The following is a 23,680-nucleotide window of genomic DNA, read 5'->3' on the forward strand; positions in this document are numbered from 1 at the left end:
CCAGCCTTAGGTGCACACTCACGGGGTCATCTGTTTCCTGCCAGTCTTAGGACACACTTGCCAAGTCACATGCTCCCTGCCCAGCTTCAGGGATCCTCTGCATCCTATCCCCAAGGGGCAGCGAGGTATCAATCCTTATAAAAACCCTAAATAAAGAGGCTCTCTAGGGCTTCACTCTCAGTTCACCAAGACCTTTTGTGTAAATCAGACCCTCATGGGGAATGTGGTATGGCTTCCTTTCTAATTATAGGTTTAGAAATAAAAGCTTTGTATACACAAAACGCCACATTCAGACAGCTGAAAGAATATCCAGTCTATTTTCCGCTAGCACCAGTAACACCTAGGCTTGAACTCTAGCTCCATTACTCCATTTCAGTCTCACAAAAATCACTGTGGATTATTTTTTAAAGTATTAGACGACTTGAGGGAACCTGGAGGCAATATAAAACTGTTTGGGTGGGAACTACACGTACTGAAGATGATGTACAGAATGCACCCGGGAGCGTTCCTCACTCGCAGACATAGAGGATAGCTAACACAAAACAGTGTTATCAGAGGAAGTGGTGTGATCGTGTGACAACTACTGACCACGAGGATCTAAGCCTTCAAACTAGCTTGTGGGAAAGCAGGGTATAAAAACGCTAAAACTTCTGTAAGTGGAGTTTAGTAAACAAGACAGCTTGAAGCTCTGAAGACCAGACCAGTAGGAATGTAGATAGTGAAGGCCTGATTCATGAGACTTAGCACTCCACTGGAATTAGAATAAAAGTCACTCATATTATATTCTGGCAAAGAATTTCTATGTTCTATCCATGATCCAAGAATCTGAGTGAGGCTGAGTTTAGAAACAATGAACTGATTGGTCTGGTGGAGAGCATTTCAAGACAGTATAACATCCAGACTGCATCCCAGGCAGCTGGCTACTCAGCCTGGCCTCCACTTGAGAGCTGGAAGTACAAAACAGAAAAGGAAGATTTGAAAAACCAGTATATAACTTTGTAGATGAGGAGGGTAGCTTGATAAAGAGATTAGCACCATCTCAAAGAGATCAAGTACTTTGGTAGTGGACATCTCAGGAACTGACTCACCCACCACAGAACAAGGATATGAACGTCTGACTTCATGTGAAAAGCTTTGCTTTGAGAGGAGAAGTACAGTTAGCAAAGTGTTTTTTCAGATCCAGCCACACAAGTACTCAGCACCCACTCCATGCCATAGTCTACGGCAGTGTTCTCAACCTTCCTAATGTTGCATCATTTAATACAGTTCCTCATGTTGTGGTGACTCCCAACCATAAAATTATTTCCATTGTTACTTCATAACTATAATTTTGCTACTGTATGAATCGTAATGTAAATACTTGATATACAGATGGTCTTGGGTCGCTCGGCCCCTATGGGATTGAGACCCACAGGTTGAAAAGCACTTGTCTAAGGGGACCCAGCTAACATTTGAACTGGCAGCAGACATCCACATAACACTGTTCTTGTATGAATATAAAGTGCAAGGATTCTAGGGTCAGAGGTTTCTGTCCAAAAGGAGGCAGAGTTAGAGGTACCAGAAACATGGAATTGTCTGGCAAGGAAAACTACCAGGGGTGAGCAAAGTCAGCCCAGGAAGAGAGGCCATGGGCAAAACAAATGGCAAGGTACAGCAGGGAACACTTAAACCTTTGAGAGGTCACATTATATGCCCTAGATGTTGCCAGACATAGAGCTAAAGGATTTAATATCTGCCTTGCTTGGTTTGGTCCCAGGCTTGAACGAGAAATGTTTATGAGAAATCTCCTATAGGCTCAAGTACCTGAACACTTGGTCCCCAGCTGGTGGTGTCATTTGGAGAGATTGTGGAGCCTTTAGAAGATGGAGCCTTGCTGGAGGAAGGCTTTGAGAGTTTATAGTTTGGCCCCATTTCCAGTGCATGCTCTGTCATGTTTGTGGTTGAAGATGTGATCTCTCAGCCTCCTGTTCCAGCTGCCTGCTGCCATGCTTTCCTGCCATGAGCCACGATGGATTCTCCCTCTGGAACTCTAAGCCCAAATCAACCTTTTCTCCCTTCTCTAAGTTGCCTCAGTCATTGTCACAGCAACAGAAGAGCCCCGATCCTCTTTCCAATGCTTCAGTTCTTCTCTGAGAATAGGGGTGTTTATTCTGTGCCATTACATCTTAAAAGTATGCAGTTTTCGTTTTGATTTTTTTTTCAGGAGCTTACCACTAAGAGATTGCTCTGAGTCTCAGTACGGACTCCAGATTTAAGCTTCTGCACAGTGCTGCAAATGCTAAGACTATGGGAAGTTGTCAAGCTGGACAATGAATTTCTCATTAGGAGATAGCAATAAGCCTTTGGGGACCCAGGACAGAATGTTACAGCTTCAAAATGAAAGGATCACACAGACATAAGGAGTGAATGTTGGTCTGCTGTTGGTGTTAGTATTTTTGGAGGTTCTGAAAACTTAGGAAGTGTGGCTTTGTTGCAGTATAGTCAGTAAGGTATAGCTTTAAAAGAGATCTAGTTCCCCAGCTCCTCCTTACCCTCTGCTTCCTGTCTGCCATGAGACTTAAAAACCTCTTCTAGCATATGCTCCTGTCATGATGCCCTGCCAATCCACACAGAACTAAGCAACTACAGACTTAACCCTATGAAACTGTGAAGCTCTGTCACTGTTGTGTCCAAATACTAGAAAGAAGCAACCTAAGGGGAGGAGACACTTATTTGGGCTCATGTTTTCAAGGATACAATCCATTATGTAAAGAGCACAAGGCAGCTTACAGGAAGGAGCAGCTGGGTCCATCTGCAGTGTGACTTGTTTATATTTCAGGAGCAGACAGGAAAGAGCTAAGTAGTACGTTCAAATACAATTCCCAATGGCCTAAGCTTACCACTAGGATTAAACAGCCTCCTGAATCAGCACCACCACACAGGAGCCAGGGGCTCAAACACAAATCTGTGGGGAAACCTTACATTTAACACACAACAAGCTGTCTCCCAAGATGTTTAGTCATAGGTATGCAGAAATCATATGGCCCACAAACTGCCATGCTCCCCCACAATACTGGAAGTACAGACACTGGCCAAATTTATTCACCTGAGGAGTGCTATGGTTTGGAAGAAGAATGCTTCCCACAGAGTCATAGGTAAAGGCCTGGCCCCTAGGGTACTAGTATCAGACAGGGGTGTAGGCCCATAAAAGGTGGGACCTAATAGCAGGTCCTTAAGTCACTGGAGCCATACCCGCAAAAGGGATTGTGACCCAAGTCTCTCTATTCAGAATCAAGATATGAACGTTGTGTGTTCTACTACGCTAAGCTACCATTTGCTGCCCTCACCACATGCTGGGTCAGTCAAGTCTACCTGACCTCAGCTTTGACCTCCAGAACCACGAGTTAATAAATCATCTCTTTATAACTTAGATGCCTCCTGTATTTGTTTTTGTATAACAAAGCCAACTAATGCAAAAACCTGCAAGTTCTCAGATACACAGTCACTACTCTATCTCTAGAAATTTCAATACTGCTAATTTCTATATGCATTACATAAAAATTATTGGGTTTCATCTAGATGATGATGAACCTTTACAAAAACCCTGTGGTGCAGGCAGGGATGAAAGAATCTTAATACTCATTTGTCAAAAGAGTCTTAGAGAAACTTTCCTCAAGTTAATTTTCTAATAAATTGCAAACTGAAACATTACTATCATCAAGATCTAAAAGCTTTGTCTTTCCTTTTGACCACACTACTCAGTATACAGAAATAATACAAACCTATAAAAGTTCCTTGTGGTAGAATTTAAATCTATTTAGAATACAAATGAAAAAGGTATGGCTAGACATATGATAACCAGACAGAAAGACAGCCTGTCTGTACCAATACCTACACACCCATACTCACAGCACTCACACACGTGTGAGAAACTTACCCAATAAGTTAATGCCATCGTTTACAATGAGCTGTCCGTGACGCAAGTAGTTCAAAATGGGTTCAAAGTACTCGGGACTTCGGTCAATTAAGAAAGCTCCTCTATGATCTTGCTTATTTCCCCAGACACCTGCGATACCATTTTAATGAAAAAAAAAAAATCCCCCCATAAAGAAGTCAGAATTTGTGGAAGGAAAAGAAAAAAAAACCTCACATAATATGTCATCAAGTCTTTACTTTTATAAAAATTCTTTTACTCCACTCTATAGTTATGGCGTCAGCTGAGATTAAAAGGGCCAGAAAGGAAGTGGGAACGTGTCTACTCACCTCTGTCCTTGAACATGTGCGCCAGCATACTGTCAGGCTCTTTATTCACTAAAGTGCTCCTAAGAATTCAGGGAAAAAAATTGATTTCTCCATGTGTCTTTATAAACAAACATATTTAAGTCAAGAGTATACTTGAGTTCAGCTGTTCTCTCAAAAAGATGCATGCTATAACCTGGTAGGAGTAATGCTGGGAAACAAAAATGTGCAGTAAGTTGCCAAAATCTCTTCTAATCTGGCGATTCCTTTGATTTAAAGCTGCATTATATCTTTTCATTTAAATACTAGCAAGACATTTTATTATAATATTCTTGACCTTATATTATCTGATGGACTTAAGTTGTTTCTAGAAATACTGCTAATTTTTACATGCAATCAATGTTTATTACGATATCTAAAAAGCAAATTTTAAAGCTGAATTGATGTTTTATGCTTTCTCTGGAATGAAAGGTTAACTTCATTTAAAGTTTTTTTCATAAAAAACATTCTAAAAATAGTTTCACAGCACATAATATTCTTAAAAAGCATTTGAAAATCTTATAAGGAAACAGTACATAGTCACTTTTACTCGGTTGTGCTCTTTAAGACACACAGCATGCGCTCACATACACACCCTACCTTGTTGTTGTAAAGTATCGCCCTCCAACATTTAATGTCAGCCAGTCTGTGTGGGATCCTAATAATCCTCCAGGTGGTTTAGAATCTGTCTGAGGATCTAGAGATGACATGTAAAAAAATAACAGAATTATTAAGATTGAAGACTCTGGGAAGACAATGAAGTAATTTCTCAAAGCAAAGCCCTATAAGTTAAGACACAGAGTCTACTACACTGCTTGGCTAAGGTAAGAAAAGTTCTTTGGCAATTAAGAATAGTCGCTTAAGACCAAATTTTGTGTTTTGGTTTGTTTTGTTGAGACGGGATCTCTATAGCCTTGGCCATCCTGGAACTTAGTCTGTTGACCAGGCTGGTCTGGAACTTACAGAGATCCGCCTGTCTCTGCCTCCCGAGTGCTGGGATTAAAGGCAGCCACTGCCATGCCCAGCTAAGACCACACTTTTTTGATGCTACACTTAATGTCAGAACAAATACCCAAAATAAGAAAAGTGTGTATCAACAATTTTTACAAAGGCTTTATTGTAAAACTAACATAAATGGACATATTTAAAGTTTATAATTTGATAAGATTTGATGTGGTTCAACATCTGACTTTCAGGTACAGAGCCATAAACTGTCACAGCTTGCAAGATGCTGGAGAAAACTGGTGTCAAAGACTCTGGGAAGATTCTAATAGAGTCTTAAATGTCAGACAAACACTGGAGAGAATGATATAGGTACTGAAGGCAAGCATTAAGTACCGTTGAAGGACATGTCAATGGAACTCAGGAAGAAGAGACAGTATACAACGGATGTACCTACCTTCTGACAATATGGAAATACAACCATTTTTAACAAGAAGAATGCAAGCAGCTGTACAAAAAAATGTTAAACTGTTGGCAGACCCTATTGGTACTGAAAATTATTATTCTCTGAAAATCTTATGTGGTTGAGTGGGATGGAGTAATGTGATCCCATCGGTTTCTGCATTCCTGGGAATCAGGGTTACTGATATGGAAGGACATAAAGTCAAAACAGAAGGAGGAAGTGAAACCTTCTAATCCTGGATATACCCTGAAAAATTTAGTCTGAACCCATGAGATTTTATATCATATTTCATGGCATAAACATATCGTTTTATAAAATATGATAAACTTCAAAGCATAAGCATGTAAATTTTATGTTTAGCCATCAAAAGGCCTTTTAATAACTATAAACCAGACTGCACCTTGAACATGACATCAAGTCATAACTATAATGTTTCAAGTCTATGACAGAAAAGAGTAAGATGAACACCTTACACGCTAGAGCGTAAAGAAACCATAGACTAAACAGGTTAAGTTTAAAGACAAACAGGTTGTCATTGGCAGGCCAGCAATGCATGCAGAGAATAAAAAAACCCATCAACTATTCTTAGGATTAAGAAGTAACAGGAGGGGGCCAGTCCTGCAGACCCAAAGCTGCAGGATCTTCAAGGCAGGGCAACAACAGGATATCCAAGAGGAGGCCCAGTGAGGGCCCAGCATCGATGGTGTTGCAGAAACCAAAGGCCTAGAACCAGACCAATGACTCTTGCAATTAACACTGGTAAGTAAAGATTATGGACAAAAAGGTTTATAGCATGACTCACTGTAGCTTCCATGATGAGATTTTTTTCCTTTCTTTTCTTTTTTCCTCTTAAATTTTTATTTTTGATGGGGGAATTGCAAGGGCAGAGAGCAGATACAAAGGGATGGGGAAATGAATGGGAGATGCGTGATGTGAAAGACACAAAGAAGAAATAAAAAGAAAGCTTAAAAAAAGAAGCCACAGGAATAAACAAAAGTCCTAGTAGGATTTTTTTTTGGTTACCTTTTTCTTTCTTTTGGCTTTAGGGGATTGAACTCAGGCCTCCATACATAGCAGACACTAGTTCTATTACTGAACTAAACCCCAGTCTAATTATTTATTACTTGATGAATAACGTTTTATTGCTAGTATGCAAGTAACCACTTCCTGTCAGGCCAATGGAGAAAAGATTTGCTCAGAGTTTAAGGTGGAGACAGAAGGAGCTACACGTTTACTTTGTGGTTGTTTTTTTTTTTGTTGTTGTTGTTTGTTTGTTTTGAGACAAGAGTCTCATCACCATGTGGCCTTGGTTGGTCTTGAGCTTACTTACAGAACAGACTGGAACTCACAGAAATCCACCTGCTTCTGCCTCCTAAGTGCTAAGATCAAAGGCATGCACCACCATGCCCTAGCACACTTACTTTTAATGTGGCTACTACCTGAAACAAAGCCTCATCAAATACAATGACTGATATTTTTATTTGATTTTTTATTCATTTTTTTTTCATTTTATATACCAGCCCCAGTTTCCCCTGCCTTCCCTGACTGTGATTTTTTTAACGACTTATTTATTTATTATGCATACGGTGTTCTGTATGTATATATGCCTTCAGGGCAGAGGAAGGCACCACATCTCATTACAGATGGTTGTGAGCTACCATGTGGTTGAACTCCAGACCTCTGGAAGATCAGCCAGTGTTCTTAAGCACTGAGCCATCTCTCCAGCCCTGACTGTGATATTTTAAAAACACTTAAACAAATACCCGTGAGTGACTATAAGGACAAAATAAATAAAGCACTGTTTAAAGAATATTTGCTTACTCATATATTAGGTCTTTTCTTTTGAGATATTCAACTATATATGCTTTCTTCCACATGAAAGGACAGTGGCTGAAGCCAAGTCATGTTTTCACTGCTAGGGTTTGATCAGCAGTAAAGGACTGTCAAGAACTATGCAAGGAATACATGGTTACAAGTTAAGTGATATACTAAGAGACGTTCTAGCAATCACTATCAAAGATTTTTAAACAGTTCTTTGCAAAATCAAAATCATTTATCATGTCACAAATATACAAATCTAGCAAATCTTAAAGACATGTAAAGGAGGAAATATATACACTAAAATATAATTCAAACTGGTAAGTCTAACTTGACATAAGCACAGAGAAGAATAAAAAGAAGGTGAAGGTCTGAGGTTGGTCACCATAATTTTTCATGTTAAGTCGCACAGCTCCTTGTAAAGTACTTACCATCTCGTGTTTTTTACTATGGCAAATAAAGTAGAAATTTAGCAGAGTCACTTACCAATAAATGGTTCTCCTTCACATACAAACAACACATCATCATCCCTGGGGAAATCAAAATTTAAAAAGCCATAATCAAAAGCTAGAAAGCACATTAAACAGTTGAGGACTAACTGAACCACTCCTTAAGATCATACAGGAAGCAGTCTTTGTCACCAATCTCCCTACAAGAAAGCTGTTTGCAATGCTCTGTTTAATCCTGACCAGAGTGAAATTCAAACACCATCAATCCTGTATATCAAAGTATTTTTGAAATTGAAAAAAATAGAATTCACTATCATATTTTGTGAATGTGGTCTTGTATAAATTGAAAAATGTACTATTTTATGTTCAAAAGACATTCTAAAGACAAGGCAATTTTTGTTTTATTTTAGTTCTTTACCCCTAAATAAGTCATTGAAGTGCTTTCTCAAAAAAATTAGCATCTTAGAAATCAAAATAAACTGTCATATTAAATCCTGGGAAGATGAAACCCTAAGCGACTCTAACGCCCACTTACTGCACGTCTACCATCTCTACAATAAAATGTTTCAGCTCACTGACCCTCTTGGGTGACCAGTGTAGTCTCCTCCCAGGCCCACTTTGCACCATCAGTGTAACTCAATGACCAGAGGCACTAGTGTGAGCCAGAAAACACTGTGCAAGCCTTGGATACTTCTGACACAGTCATATCCGTCTTACAAGGATCACTTTGTGGCTCAACATAGAAATACATTGGGTCTTTCTTGGAATAGAACTTATGATGGAAAATTAGGATGATGTACACCATGCAATGATGTTGGTCAATTATCCATGGAAGCTGAAATAAAGAAAAAACTAAGAAACTCTAATTTATTTAGATTTGCATTTCAATTTGTATTTTCTACTTGCTTAGCCAGTTAATGTTCCTAGATTAGTATGGAAGTTTGTCCTCACAGACAAAGAACAACTGCTAAACTATGACCTGGACAAGCCCCTTCACATCTCAGATGCTCGGTCTCCTTGTTTAAAATGAAGAAACTAGAACCAACTGCTTTCAAGAAATCTACTATATTAAAGGGTCAGTCTGCCCTGGAATCGAGTGCAGATTCATCTTCACATACAATATCATTTAAAGCATCATGGTCTTCACATGCTTTGCCAACCCATGCTTTGAGTTATCCAACTCAAGTAGAGCCATCCCACTGCTGGTGTCGTCTCTACCTAGAGTGTTCTTCATCATCTCCATGCTAAATGACTTCCCTGCCTGAACGTCATCTCATATTTTGAGGAATGAGGTGAACTTGACACCTATTTTAAGCAATAATTTACCTGAGACACTAGGAAAACACAAAAGCAGTTTTAAAAAAGCAACACTATCGAAGACCCCGTTATCTCTAGTCAGAATTTTGTAGTATTTAGCATCAGTTTCTTCTGATGTTTGTAATTGTTTTTTTTTTAAAAAAATGAGTTTAACAATAAACAAGTGCTCGTAAGAGGTTTTTAAATTTTTGAACTGTTATAAAGAAGAAATTGTCAATGTCATATATGACCAATGCAGACTGTCAATATGCTGAAATACTATCTAATCAACAGCCTTTGAGTCCAAGAGACTTAAATTTCAAACAGCTAACTCCAAACAACCACTTGGCAAGACCCAGCTTTCTTAAGAGCAATGAAACATTTGCATAAGCAAAACAGCATAAGAGCAAGAAGCCAAGGCACACTGTTGACAGCTTTAAAAAGGTGAAGTTTACCTGATCAAAGCAATATCATCAATCAGTCCACCTTTCCCATTATATACACTGGTGGCTTTTATGCCGAGTTTACTGCTGGCCACTGAAAGCAAATCAGACAAAGTTCCATAGACAGCAACCACCTGTGAACACACCAGATTAATTTGAACAGCATATACAATGAATGTCATCACTGACATTATAGACCATCACACTCCATACAGATTAAAACATCAAAAGATCATGTAGGAGATTTTCAGCACTGCCTGATACATAGTTACTTTGTGCCTCCTACTGTAGAAACACAAAACTAGAGAATAAACCCCAAGGAAGAGAGGAAGGAAAGACTTAGGAGTCAGATGGAATGGAGGACACATGGCCCACCAAACCAACTCAGCAGGGCTCGTATGGACTCACAGAGACTAAAGTGGTGAGCAGAGGGCCTGCATGGGTCTACACTAGGTCCTCTGCACGTATGTCATGGCTGTTAGCCTAGTGTTTTTGTGAGACTCCTAATAGTGGAAGCAGATGTCTCTGACTCTTTTGCCTGGTCTTGGGACTCTCTTCCTCCTATTGGGTTGCCTTGTCCAGCCTCAATACATAGGCTTTTGCCTTGTCTTATTGTATCTTGTTTTGTCCTGTTTCGTTGTTGTCTCTTGGAAGCCTGCTCTTTTCTGAAAGGAAGTGGAGGGGAAGTAGGTCTGGGGAACAGGGAAGGTGGGAGACAGCTGGAAGAGGGGAAACTATGGTAGGAAATACATTGTATGAGAGAAGAATGTTTTCAACAACAATAATAAAAACGAAATTGTGGCCAAACAAAACTAATCTAGAATCTTGACATTAAATACAAATTCTGATGATTGTCTGGGACTTAAATTCAGATTAGTATTTTCTTTTTTATATAATTTATTTATTATGTATATAGTATCCTGCTTGTGTGTACATCTACAGGTCAAAAGAGGGCACCAGATCTCATTAAAAATGGTTGTGAGCCTGGCGGTGGTGGTGCATGCCTTTAATCTCAGCACAGGTGGATCTCTGTGAGTTTGAGGCCAGCCTGGTCTACAGGACAGACTCCAAAGGCACGGAGAAACCCTGTCTCGAAAAACAAAAACAAAAACTGGTTGTGAGCCACCATGTGGTTGCTAGGAACTGAACTCAGGAGCTGTAGAAGAGCAGCCAATGCTTTTAACCTCTGAGCCTAAATTAGCATTGTCTGTCAACTTGTTACAAACTCTATACTTGTTGCTTTAACTGGTAATGAAAAAAGAACAGTGGTATCTACCTTAGTTTTATGAGGAAATGAGTTAATGCCTATAGCTTAGTAAAGTACCTAAGCACCTAAGTCCTTATTATGTTGTTCTATTATTATCATTTTTCCAATTCCTATTATTATTATTCCTTTGAAGGAATGGCTCATTTTTGAAATAGGAATGGTTTAGTATGTTACTCACTATATCAACTATCATAGAAAAGGTAACAACTTTCCATCTCATTAATTTTTCAAAACCTATGGTTTCATGAAATCCAGTTTTTAGAATCTAGCATTCTGAACACAACACTGATGGGTGTATAATAGGCAGGTGTGTCCTGCAGCGAATCAGGCAGGGTCTAATAAATAATAATACAGGCAGCTACATCAGCAGAGGGCTGAGAATTGGTCCACACATGGATTCTGTGCTCTGGTCAGCTCTAACTGGCTTCCTAAAGGCTGAGATAACCCCTGACGGCAGCACTGTCAGCCAGGGTTTCTGAAAGTCAGAAATAAAGAAGACAACTGTAACACAGAAGGGCAAATACCAGCATAGCACACAAAATGGCTGGAAGAGTCACTATGTGGGTGCTGGGAACCAAATCCAATCCTCCCCAGAGCTACACCCTCATCCTTGACCCTAGCCACAAGGAATCTTCTAAATCCTTCCTTTTCTCCTCTTCTGCCTCTTGTGCATTCTGTATGGTTTCTTTTGCCTGAAACTTCCTCCTTGCCCTGACATCAACTTTCTCTCTGCAGTTCTTTCATTTCTGTTGGCATACTATAAAATGGATACAAGACAAACACATTGACTTAAGTAAGCTCCTAACTTAAATGTGAGACATTGAGATTTATGTGACTTAGTTTTCAAAACCAATCAAACTAAACTGCTGTCCACTTCCATATGATTGAATTGGTTTCTTCTACGCCTTGGTTGTTTTCTAATGAACAGAAAGGCCACTAACCATACTCCAGTGCTACACTGATTACATGAGATTTAAATTTTAATTCAATAAGCTTAATTAAAAGTAAAAAAGATTTGTTATATTTATACAGATGGTTTTTCTGCATATACATCTATCTGTGCATTAGAAGAGGTCATTTGATCCCTTGATTCTATGATTGTGAGCCACCACAGGTACTGGGAATTGAACTCAGGGCCTCTGAAGGAGCAGCCAATGCTCTTAACCACTGAGCCATCTCTCCAGCCTCACTTAAAAAGAAGTTTTAAAAAGGCAGTTCATTAGCTGCACTACTCGTCTGTCCAACACCGAGCTGCCTGCAGAGAGGCTCATGCTCCCATATTCAACAGCACACATGTGAACTTTCCACAGCCTCAGTTCTACTGGACAGTGCTGTTCTAAGCAGCAGGGTAAAGTAAACAATGCTGAAGCACCTACTTCACCCAGGAAACAGCAACTGTACTAAGTGATGGCTTGGCTGCTGTCATCTATGGTGGTCTGAATGAGAATGATCCCTATAGGCTCAGCTCATAGGCTCGCATGCTTTGTTCCCAGACAGTGGAACTGTTTGGGAAGGATTGGGAGGTGTGACCTTGTTAGAGAAAGTGAGTCATTACAGATGGCTTTCGAGATTTCAAAGGCCATGCCATTCCCAGTGTGCTTCTGTCTCTTGGATGTATCTCAAAATGCAAACTCTCAGCTACCACTCTAGTGCCACGCCTGCTTGACTGCTATCATGCTCTCTGCCACGCAGGTCATAATCTCTAACCCTCTGAAACAGTAAGCCCCAAATAAATACCTTCTTGTATAGGTTACCTTGGTCATGGTGTCTAATCACAGCAACAGAAAAGTAATCAAGGTACCACATTCCCCGTTTTCAACTTCCCATGAAGTCAACTTTGAACACATGACACATAACCCCCACCCCCAACTGACTGGTAAAGCCTAGTCACGGATGGGGGACTTGATAGGGACTCTTATGTTGGCTGGAAAACTAAGAAATCAAGGTATAAATTGAGTTTAACTTTTTAGTATCAATAAATCAGTTTGAACACAGCAGCAACATAATTTATCATTTCATCAATTATTTTTCTCTTTTCTTCTCTTTCTTTCTGTTGATTCGAAACAGGTTCTCATTCTGTAACCCAGAGTGGCTTGAAATTTACTCGGTAGCCCAGGCTGCCGCCAAACCCAGATTAACCTTCCCAGATGCCACAGCAACTACTTTCTAACCTTTCTTCCTGCACTTGACTGTGTTGGCAAATGGCAAAGTGAATCTGACAAAAGTTGCTATTCATTCTGTGAATACCAACAACTACTCTTGGTACAGCCGATGAGCAGAGCTAAAAAAAAACAAACAAAATACAGGAAACAGGGCAATGACCTCAGCTACCAGAGAGGCTGGCGGACTGAGCTGGAGGTCAGGGTAGATGGCATAGTAAAACCCTAGATTAAAAAAATAAAAGACGTGTCACCATAATCTTTGAAATGAAGAGAATGAATTCTGCAGTTGAAATGGAAGCCTCTACTTGGCTAAATGTTACATTACTTGCTTCAGTAAGCCCCAAATATTTCTTGAATATTAAGTGAAATGTCATTGTTTTCAGGGTTTTGATCTAGGTCACACCTTTTCTCTGTACATCAATTATATCTAAGTCTTTCGTTGGAAGATGAAGTATATGATGTAACTGCAATTTAAAAGTACTATTCGTAAGAGAGTTGAAAGTGACTATCTCTCAACAGTAGAACTACGACTGATTACTGAGAATTTTTAAACATTGTCTTCCAAATTATTATGAAGAACCTATATTATTTACACAGGAACAGGGAAATTTTAAAATTTATTTTATAGCTTCCATGTTCTTAATACTAGTTTTGGAAATAAAATGTGTAGTTGATAATCTAATAATTGACAACCAAAAGATCATCGATTAGAGAAAATAGAATTAATCTGAAAAATTGAAGAGTTCTATAAACTTGAAATTGTCCCTTAAGTTGGCCAATATACTTTTTACTTGGAGATTTACTCTTAGCATTTGTTTATCAACTTAAAATCATTTGTGCAAACTAGCACCACCAAATGAAACTGGAATTATACTGTAACAGTTGTATTTTAAACATCTATATTTTACATAAACAAACTGGAAACAAAGTTTTTAAAGTATAGCAATGTAAGTCAGACATGGTGAGAGGTGCAAGCCAGACATGGTGGCGCAAACCTTTAATCCCAGTACTTGAGCGGTAAAGGCAGAAATATCTTTGTGAGTTCGAGTCCAGTTGGCGTGTGTGCCTGTGTCAATGTATGTGTGTGATACACAAAGAAAAGGTGTGAAATTGCTGAGAAAGTTTAAACACTGGGTACATATTTTTCTTTCTGACTCTTCTGTAAAAAGGCAATGGAACTCTTTTATTCAAAATATTGGACTCAAATTGCTTGTGGTTTCGGTGTTTTGTTTTTATCTGTTTGGTTTTTGATACAGGGTCTACGTAGCTCTGGCTGTCCTGGAACTCACAGAGATCTGTCTGCCTCTATTTCCCACGTGCTGAAATCAAAAGTGTGTGCCACCATATTCAACATGATTTTTTAAAAACATCTGCATAAAATTTACTAGTTGAATGCTCCTACTCTGAAATGTCCTTAAATCAGGATTTTAGATGGTTACCATTAGAAATGTGGGGCTGGAGAAATGGCTCAGAGGTTTAGATTACTGGCTATTCTTCCAGAGGTCCTGAGTTCAAGTCCCCTACACAGTGGTTCATAACCATCTATAATGAGATCTGGTGCCATCTTCTGGCATGCAGGCATGCATGGAAGCAGAACGTTATATACATAATAAATAAATAAATCTTAAAAAGAAAGACATGCTAATGGGTGCTAAGCTTATTTTAGTATTGATACTGTGCCAATATTTATAAGCAGCCAGGCCCTTATAAAAGAAAGACTATGTTATCTGCTTTAAGTGTGTGATCCTTCCCTGCATAGACCTGAAGTTTCCCTGTTACTGCACCTGCTTTAAGAAGTTCAGCATCTGTGGGGTGGTGGCAGTGCAGCACTCAGAGGCAGAGGCAGGTGGGTCTCAGTGAGCTCAAGGCCAGCCTGGTCTACAGAGTGAGTTCCAGGACGGTCAGGGCTACACAGAGAAACCCTGTCTCAAAAACAAACAAACAAACAAAAATAAAACAAAGTCAGCACCAAGAATGTTAGCATTTTGTGGAGCAAATAGAGAAGCATGTCTGTTAAAGTTCACCATGACTATATTATACTATTGAGACACACTTCTTTTTTGGTTGGAGAAGCCATGATGAGGAAAAGCTATCTGGTAGTTGAGGAACTGACTGCTATAACAGTATGAACACAGCTCATTTTAATTTGCCTTTAAACACCGTTTTCAAATTGTATCCTATCATAACATACTATTAGCATGAAATGGTTAAATTATGCATACTGATTTACCTAACTAAAACACCAATAATAATTTCTGACCTAAAATGGAGAACTCAAGTCACGCTACCTCCAATTCTGGTAGAGTTCAAAAGTGAAGATGATTTTATTCCTATAGCTACTACTCCTGAGGTCACTATTAAAAACTGAAAATTCTAGCTGGGTGGTGGTGGTACACGCCTTGAATCCCAGCCCTTGGGAGGCAGAGGCAAGCTGTGCTCTGAGTTTGAGGCCAGCCTAGTCTACAGAGCAAGTTCCAGGATAGTCAGGGCGACACAGAGAAACCCTGTTTCAAAATGAAAAAAAATTATGACAGTATTAAATGGTGAAAAGGACACAACCAACAGAAATATTTAGATACTACTAGTGGGAATATAAGAACCCATAATGACTTCAAAAACAATCTGCAATTACTTTATAGAACTGAACACTTGGGGGAAGGGGGGAAATAAGGGAATGGAGGAAGACTTAACTGAAATCAAGAGTTTATGAAACAGCTGTATGGAAAGTTATGGTCTTGCAACAGAAGAGTATTATCAGAGCAGATAGTGCACAGGCAACATGACAGAATGGGGAGTGGGAAACTCTGGTGAAAGGTGTAGTGAGACAGGGAAGGTAGAGCAGAGAAGAGAGCAGGAGTGTGCTAACCAAAACTTAAGACTATGAAGAGGCTTTATAAAAACCTACTAGTTTGTTAACTAAATAAAAAAAAATCACATGTGTGTATACAAACTATATATGGGTGGACAATGCGGCTCTAGAACACATGGGTCACTAAATAAAAATCTCAGTGTCAGATATGGTATACCTACCTACTAATTATCTGGACCTCAGGGAAGCCCCAGAAGTAACCAAAACAACCATAGGCTATTGCCATCACTCCTGGTTATCCACCATAATTAGACAGTAAGACTCTACTGCTGAAGATACCACTCACTTTAGAAACAAGAACATACGAGAAATCAACCTTGACTGACAGAGAAACACTCTCCCTCCTGACTAGCTTACCAAGTACCGAAAGGTGCCATGCAGGATGCTGGAGGAAAAAAGACATCAACAGTCTTAATTCAGTGCTAGACCCTTAATATAGACGTCCCTGGTAGGCTGTGCCCTGCTGTAATAGTGGTGTGGCAGTTACAGTTGGGATAGCCCATTATGGGTACTTATATTCCCACTAGTAGTACCTAAACATTCTGATCGGATGTGAGGCCTGCTCCAGAGGAGGGATTTCATGCCTGGTACTATAAACCTGGTCAAAAGCTCACAGGCCTTAGAGAGGAATCTACTGCTGTTATGTTAAAATGCCATGCTGACAAACTGACATACATATTTATGTTTATATTCATGGATTAATGTTGCTCAACTTTGGTCAGGGAAGCTTCTTTTTGCAGTTGCTAAGAGTTGATAGAGAGACTCAATACTGATCAGAGTGCCAAGTATAAGAGAGCACATGCACTCTGTTGTAAGTGAATCATTTAAATAACCCCACCCACCAACGGCTCAGGAGGCATCTAGGAAGAGTGGGCAGAGAGAATGTAAGCACTAGCAAATGAGGAGGAGCGCTGAGAAATGCCGACTTCTGGACATGACTGCTGCACACAGAAACTCACAGCAGCTACAGGTACCTACAAAAGACCGGGACCATCATATCAATCCAGTCAAAATGCACATATGAACGGGAGAGAAGGCCATCGTGGTGAGGCCTTGGTGGAGCAGCTATTGGCAGCTGAGGTTGCTGAGGGGGGTGGAGTCACTTTCCTTTAAAGACATGGCTGGTGGTAGGTTGTACGTACTCAAGCAGATGCTCCCATGCCCACAAGCATATGAGCAGCACAATCGGACTCAGGGAGCTGTTTTTTAAAATATATACCTGGAAGGGGGTTGTGAGTGCTGTAGCACAAAAAATAAAAACCCAGAGACAGAAACTGGGGTTCGATCCAAAAACCAGAAAGGCAAAGCAACTAGAGAAGTCTTACATCTACCAAGGCTGGGCGACCGCCAACTAAGCAACCTAAGCCTCTCTCGTCTCCCATTTTATATTCCCTCTAGTGCTGGGATTAAAGATGTGGGCCACCACCACCTGGATTTGTTTCTGCACTGATCTTGTGTAGCCCAGGGTAGTCTTGAACTCACAGCCTCTGTCTCAAATTCTGGGACTAAACATTTGTGTCACCATCACCTGACCTTTAGTGGCTTTAGATTTAGACCAGAGGAGACTGGTTTTCAGGCAAGACTTGTTTATTAAAATATAAATAATATACCACTACAGTGCAGGCATCTGTGGAAACTAGGAGCATTCGATGCCCTCAAGCTAAAGCTACAGGCAGCTGTGTGCTACCTGATGTGGGTGCTGGGATTCAAACTTCAGTCCTCCACAGGTCTTAAGTACCCTTAGCTCCTCAGCCATCTCTAAGAGAGGTAGAGGGGGAGGGGAAGGATGAAGGTAGAGAGGGAGAGTGGTTCTCAAGTAATAGCCCCAAAGCTGTAATGTAAGAATCACCGAGAACTGTGACAAACTATATAGCCCAGCCTCTGAGGCCTGCTGGGGTTGGAGGACAGCACCATTTTTAAGTTTTCCCAATGGCTCTGTTGACAGGACAGTGGGTAAACTGTGGGAGTATTTTTATATATGAACTTCACAAAAGCACTGAAAATGCAGACATTGTCACTAATTGATAGGCTTGCAGTATTTTCCTTTCATTCTGATGCACACCAATATTTTATATTCTAATCTTCTGCATACATCAAATAGATTAAGAAACAAACAGGCTGAGAGAGCGACAAGTTCTCGCTGAGGTTAAGAGTCTGATTTTACCTCTAACAACGGAAAGAGTTCCAGTCTGGATACATGATACCAACAACACATTTCTGACCTAATATCAGATGGAAGGGAAGCTCTTTCCTGACTAAGAACGCAAGCATCATTACAGAATCCAGGCATTTCCTCGCCTGCTGTAGCTGCAGCATTTGGCACGGACGGTCACACTCAAACAGTAAGTGTGTAGCTGAATGAACGAACGCTCTATACAGAAAGCCTATGATTCGCTCAATGTGTTATTGATGGCACTAACACGGGGTTACTCAGAACCACATGTTTTATTGAGATGTCTGAATCCTCATTTCATTTCAGGGAATAGTATGAGATCAAAGGGAACAGGAAGCACACAGAGCAAAGATGGAAAGTGTAGGCCTAACTGACCTTCCTGGAGCCAACAACAGCCCCCTCGTCCCCACGATTCAAACAAGGCAGCGTTCTGGGAGGACAATCTTCAAAGCCCATCAGCAGAACAGTTTGGGCTCGTGCTCAGTCAGCTGTGTATTCATTTAATCGTAAACTGTATGCTGCTGTCAGAAACGTTTTTCTAAACGAGATGAGGATTTTTATTTACTCAGATGACAAATTGGCCAGCAGGAATCTTTTAAGTATGCATCACTAAATTTAGTGAGATTCTGCTAAATATAAGACTGTCTTTAAACAATAAAGGTTTTTGTTCTTTTTCTTGTGTGTGTGTGTGTGTGTGTGTGTGTGTGTGTGCGTTTAGGTGTGTCTGCACCTGTATGCACACACGTGTTGAGGCCCATGGTTGATCTGAGGAGTCTTCTTCCCCTGCTTGTCACCTATCCATTGAGGCAGGCTCTCTCAACTGATCCTGGAGTTTGCCACCAAGGTCAGCCTAGCTGGCCAGCTTCCTCCTGGGATCCCTCATCTTTGCTTTCAGGGGCTGGAATTACTGGTGGACTCACACAAGTTGCTTGTGCAATGCTTTAACCACTGAGCCACCTCCCCAACCCTTAAAAACTAAGGCAAAGGGGAAAAAAACCCAAGGCCATTTGCCAGCATGAACAGGAAAAGACTCTTACATCTTAGTAATTCAGATGACCTCCTCATACCACTGGCTAATCATTCAAAGAACAAGATACCCTAAGGAAGAAGTTGATTATTAATGCCAGTTATTAAGTAAAACTTCAAATAATTTTCTTAAAACATGGCACTCTTTGGCTTTTGAGAGCCTTTTATATTATTATTAATACTGGCTTCAATCTGCAGTTTCTTTGCAGTAATGTTTTAAAGTCACTTGGCATAGCTGATGGCTAATTCAGTTCAGACTGAATGATGTAAATCTCCACTGTACTTGTAGGCTTCTATACATCCTGTGTCAAAGAGAACCAACTGGTGCTGGCTAGCAACCTATTTACATGTGTAGCCCTCTGTTCTGGAAGAAAACAAGACCAATTTGACAAGTTTAGTGATTGGAGGCCCCCAGGCTTCTCCAGATTAGAAAAGGCCAAGTTTTAAAATTATTTTGTTTTTAAATGAAAACATAAATAATATACATTCTCCCCTAAATCCCAGTGGGTCATCTTCCACCACCCTCCACGGTATTACATTTCACGTGGGATAAACCAGCTCCCAGCTTTCATCAACATTACAAGGACTTTCAGCTACACAAATGAGAATGCATGTTGATATCCTGATGCGTGCTGATGAGTGTGTGCCTGTCTACCTCATGGACCATAGCCACAAAGCAAGCAGCAAGAGGAAAACCCATTTGGGGAAAAAAAAAAAAAAAGATTATTCTCTTTCCTAAGGGATTAAAAATAGCCACCAGGTAAGTCAGAAGACAATCTAAATGATATATTCTACTTTATAGACAGGACAGCAAACTATTTCATGAGCATCCATGTCATGTTTACGACGACTAGTTGCTATATGTATGCTACATATCCGTCCATATACATATGCAGGCAGTATTGTGATCTTGTTAAATAAGAGTCATTTTAATATTTTTCCATCAGCCAAAAGGAGAGGAAGCAGCTTTCGAACATATATTCTTTAATTTAGTAGAAAGGACTAGGGCATAGTTTCTCTTATATATGAAAAGCTAGTATTCTCCAGTTCAGACTTTATCATCTTTGTAAAGCCTATGCATGCACAATTATTTCATACGTGCTTTCCCCAATCTTCTGAGATGAAAAGATTTTTTTTTAAGTAAATACAACTTAAATTGGAAACCCAAAGCTTAAAACTTTTTCGAAGTTTAAAAAAAAATTAAATAAAACACCAAGAGCCACTCCCTCAATTTGTGGACAATGAAAGTCAGTGGACTCGGAAGAGAGGTAGAGTCCAGTCGAGGATTTAGAAGGCCCTCCAAACGCTTCAACTGCATGGAGTCGAGCACAGACCAGCATTGGCCAAAGTGCACACACTACAGCTCTGAACACTGGGTAATACTAACTCTCTCAGTAACCACGCTGACTTCAGTTTATGAAAGCCAGCCAGCTACAGAGCTGGTTAAGGAAAAGTTAAGAATCAGAACTGACAGCGCCTTTGCAGCACATACTTCGGAAGCCCCGGCAGAGCCCATGCCATTACTATTTTTGTATGCATAGCCAATCTGAAGGAAACAAAGTTGCAGAGCACAAACCTCACTGTGGTTCAGATTTCCAGAGTCTGTTTATTCAAAACTGCAGAGGAGTTCAAAAGCACCCTCCTCTCGCTTAATGCTTCTGAATAGTTTTGCTATGTATACGTGCAGGAATTAAGAGTACTCTGGCCATTAATAGAGTGGGGACCAATGTACCTTCAACTGAAACTTTAAAAGGCTTCATTACTTCTGAGACTTTAAACAGGCTGACTTATGAGTTGGGCAGTCATTTAACCACACATGACTAGCCCGCCAGAAACAGCCAACATTTTCCAAAGAATAACTTTCAAGGGTGGGGCAAGAGGCTGCTGCAACATCGGAAAAATATTTAGCACCACGCCCTCCACGGAGGCCTAAACGCAGCTAAGGCTACTGTCAAATCAAGTCATTTTGGTCTGCTGTCACCGTCCTTTAAGGGACCAAAACAAGGCGACACAATAAAACGTGCCCAAAAGTTTTGCACGGTGGCAGGGCAGGGGGGGCCCGGGCACCATAAAAGAGGAGGGAAGCATTCCAGACCAGTCCCCATCCTGAGGGTGTCACTCAACTGTCCCCCGGAGTTTCCATCCCCAGACCTGGCCAGGTCACCCGCCACGGTGATCTCTGCCTCCTCCCGGGGTTGAGCATTACTCAGCACGGGTAAGGGCAGGACGGTGCCGCAGGAAGGTGGACGGGGGACCTCGGCCCGCCGCTCAGGTGACAGCGGCGCCTCGGAGCTCCGGTGGCCGGGCTGCCGGGAACTGTCGGGAACTGAAGGGGTCCCCGGGTCGCGCCCCCGTCGCCGCTTACCTTGCCGTTCCTTGGGGTGCCGTTTAAGAACAGCGTGACCCGCCGCATCGCGCCGCCCGCGCCGGGTCCCGAGGGAGCCGCCACCCTCGCCCCCGGCCCGCCACCCGCAGCGCTCCGCGCCCGCGAGACCCCTCCCGCCTCCCACCCTGACTCTCCGCCCTTCGCCACCTTCCTGGTCTGCCCCACACTCCTCACGCACGCACTCTCAGTCCCACACCCTGGGGTTGGCCGATCCTCCTTCCCACCCCGCCCCTAGGCTCCTTAGCCTGCTAGCGGCCCTTCCCCCAACCGCGCCAAGACGGACGCTGAGCAAGGCCAATCAACGCTCGGAGCCGGCCAGCAATCAGCCAATTAGCGCTCATCGGAGGGGTGGGCTCAGACTAACGCCAGGCGGCGGAGGGAGGAAAGAGAGGCTGAAGCCTGCTTGACGGAAAGGAGGATCAGCGAATCAGAGCAGAACCTGCTGGCCAAAGGGTGGCTCTAAGCGTTACTGAGCAGGCGCACGCTGGAGTGTAGGGAGCGCTCATTTGCATAAAGAGACGGAGTCTAAGGAAGAGGTGGGACTCTGAAGTCCTATACACCAGTCAGCGCCTTGCTCTGCTTTAACCCCGCCTACTATCCCACCCATCATGGTAACGGCTGGGGTCGGGATTGGCTAATGGGGTAAACTAGCCATCGTGCGGCTGTGGCACGATTGGTCGAATGATTCATTTTCGAAGTTTGCAGCAGCCAATCCAAAGGTTAGGGAGAGGGTTCGAATAACTGACGTGTCGCTCCGCGGAACTCCTAGGTAGAGTCCCCGGGACACCGTATGGCCGCAGGTGTGTCTCGGTAGGGGACCGCTCAGGGCTGGCCGTGGTTCTCCTGAGAGACACGAAGGTCGCCCTGCGGCGTCCGAGAGCGCGGCGGTGAGAGCCGGAGGGAGCGGGTCGCGCTCGCACGTGGGTCCGGGGCCGGAGAGATCCCTCCGCGGGGGGCGTGGCCGCAGTTTGAATTTGCGGGCGGGTTGTGAAGCTTCGCCTGGACGTCGTGTGTCCGGGTGTGTGGCCGCCTGCAGGAGGCCAACCCGGCTCCCTTCCCGGTCCTTCTGTAGCGGAGCCTGTGCGACGCTCGTTGTCGTCTGAGGGGACGCGCGGACCTCGGGCGAGAGAGGTAGGTCTGTTGTCCGGTCGGGCTGGTCAGTAATGGTCTGCCTCGTTTTACTGAGTATCATTCTCTTTAACCAGAACGCCCCGAATTCTTTCCCCACATGTTCCCCTAGGACAGATTCCGTTAGAATTCCGTCGCATTTTTCTTGACTTGTGAGATTATTTTTCATTTTTTTTGTTCTTGTTTGTCTTTCGCTCCCTCATCTCCAGATGGATACGAGTTCACACGACAAGCAGCTCTCTGAACTCAAAGAGTGTGTCGTGAATAATTCCGGTATGTCGGTGACCTGCTGCCCTCCTTAGATGGAAGGTCTGGGTGTTGGCCTTGTGTTGCTTAGCCCTGCAACGTGTTGTCCGTTTTCAGAAAATGCATCTTTTATCCTGGGAACCGGGAAGCTTGTGACCCCTCAGAAGCGCGTAGAAGACGCGGCTCCTAATCTTTGCACCCCCTCAACCGTTAAGTCACCTTTGGACTTCTCCACCGTCACCGTAGAGCAGTTGGGAATCACCCCTGAAAGCTTTGTCAAGACCCCTTCAGGTAAGACAAGTTTTGGTATTGCATTTTTTTTTCAATTTTAAAAATAGCTAGAGTAGGCCCCTTTGCCCATGTCTGTACTGACTGGCTTTCCTGCTGTCTCTATTTATACTGACCCTGCAGACTGGCTTGTTTGGGGAGACTTCTGTGCCCATCACAGCTCACCCCTATACAGCAGGGACCAAAGGGATCTTAGGGCTCCCGACATAAGCTACTTTGCCAGTAATTCTGTAGTTTCCTGGAGCATGTATTTGCTATTTTCCACTCCTAGTGGTCGATCACCAGCATAGGACACAGTTACTGATCATCGCCGTGTTTCGTTCGGGGCGTTTCATTGCAGGAAAGTCATCTTCCCTTCAGAAAGCCAGGCGACGCTCTGCAGTCGGTGTCCGGGGCTCTCCAGAAACAAATTGCCTGATTCGTTTCATTGCTCAGCAGCGGAGCCTAAAGAATGCGACAAGATCCCC

The 23,680-nt window shown here is 42.1% G+C and overlaps 2 protein-coding genes across 3 annotated transcripts in view; one reads left to right on the top strand and one right to left on the bottom strand.

Moving 5' to 3' along the window:
- The window catches only part of Kctd9 (potassium channel tetramerization domain containing 9), a 30,784-nt gene extending 9,159 nt beyond the window's left edge, over positions 1-21,625 (bottom strand). Inside the window, exons 1-6 of one of the 2 annotated variants that reach the window (XM_005355467.2) lie at positions 21,531-21,625; positions 9,681-9,802; positions 7,967-8,010; positions 4,858-4,954; positions 4,243-4,301; positions 3,917-4,045 (exon numbers count right to left, since the gene is read on the bottom strand). In XM_005355467.2, coding sequence (XP_005355524.1) covers positions 3,917-4,045; positions 4,243-4,301; positions 4,858-4,954; positions 7,967-8,010; positions 9,681-9,802; positions 21,531-21,578 — 499 coding nt within the window. In that variant the 5' untranslated portion in view covers positions 21,579-21,625. Of the gene's footprint in view, positions 1-3,916; positions 4,046-4,242; positions 4,430-4,857; positions 4,955-7,966; positions 8,011-9,680; positions 9,803-21,530 lie in introns of those variants that run through there. The other variant, XM_026783256.1, reaches the window with a different exon arrangement.
- A 902-nt stretch (positions 21,626-22,527) lies between these two features.
- Positions 22,528-23,680, top strand: part of Cdca2 (cell division cycle associated 2) — a 37,633-nt gene continuing 36,480 nt past the window's right edge. Inside the window, exons 1-4 of the mRNA XM_013349256.1 lie at positions 22,528-22,682; positions 22,889-22,952; positions 23,043-23,216; positions 23,554-23,680. Coding sequence (XP_013204710.1) covers positions 22,889-22,952; positions 23,043-23,216; positions 23,554-23,680 — 365 coding nt within the window. The 5' untranslated portion in view covers positions 22,528-22,682. The remainder of the gene's footprint in view (positions 22,683-22,888; positions 22,953-23,042; positions 23,217-23,553) is intronic.

Source organism: Microtus ochrogaster, chromosome 17, assembly GCF_000317375.1.
Source record: "Microtus ochrogaster isolate Prairie Vole_2 chromosome 17, MicOch1.0, whole genome shotgun sequence".
Lineage (NCBI taxonomy): Eukaryota > Metazoa > Chordata > Mammalia > Rodentia > Cricetidae > Microtus > Microtus ochrogaster.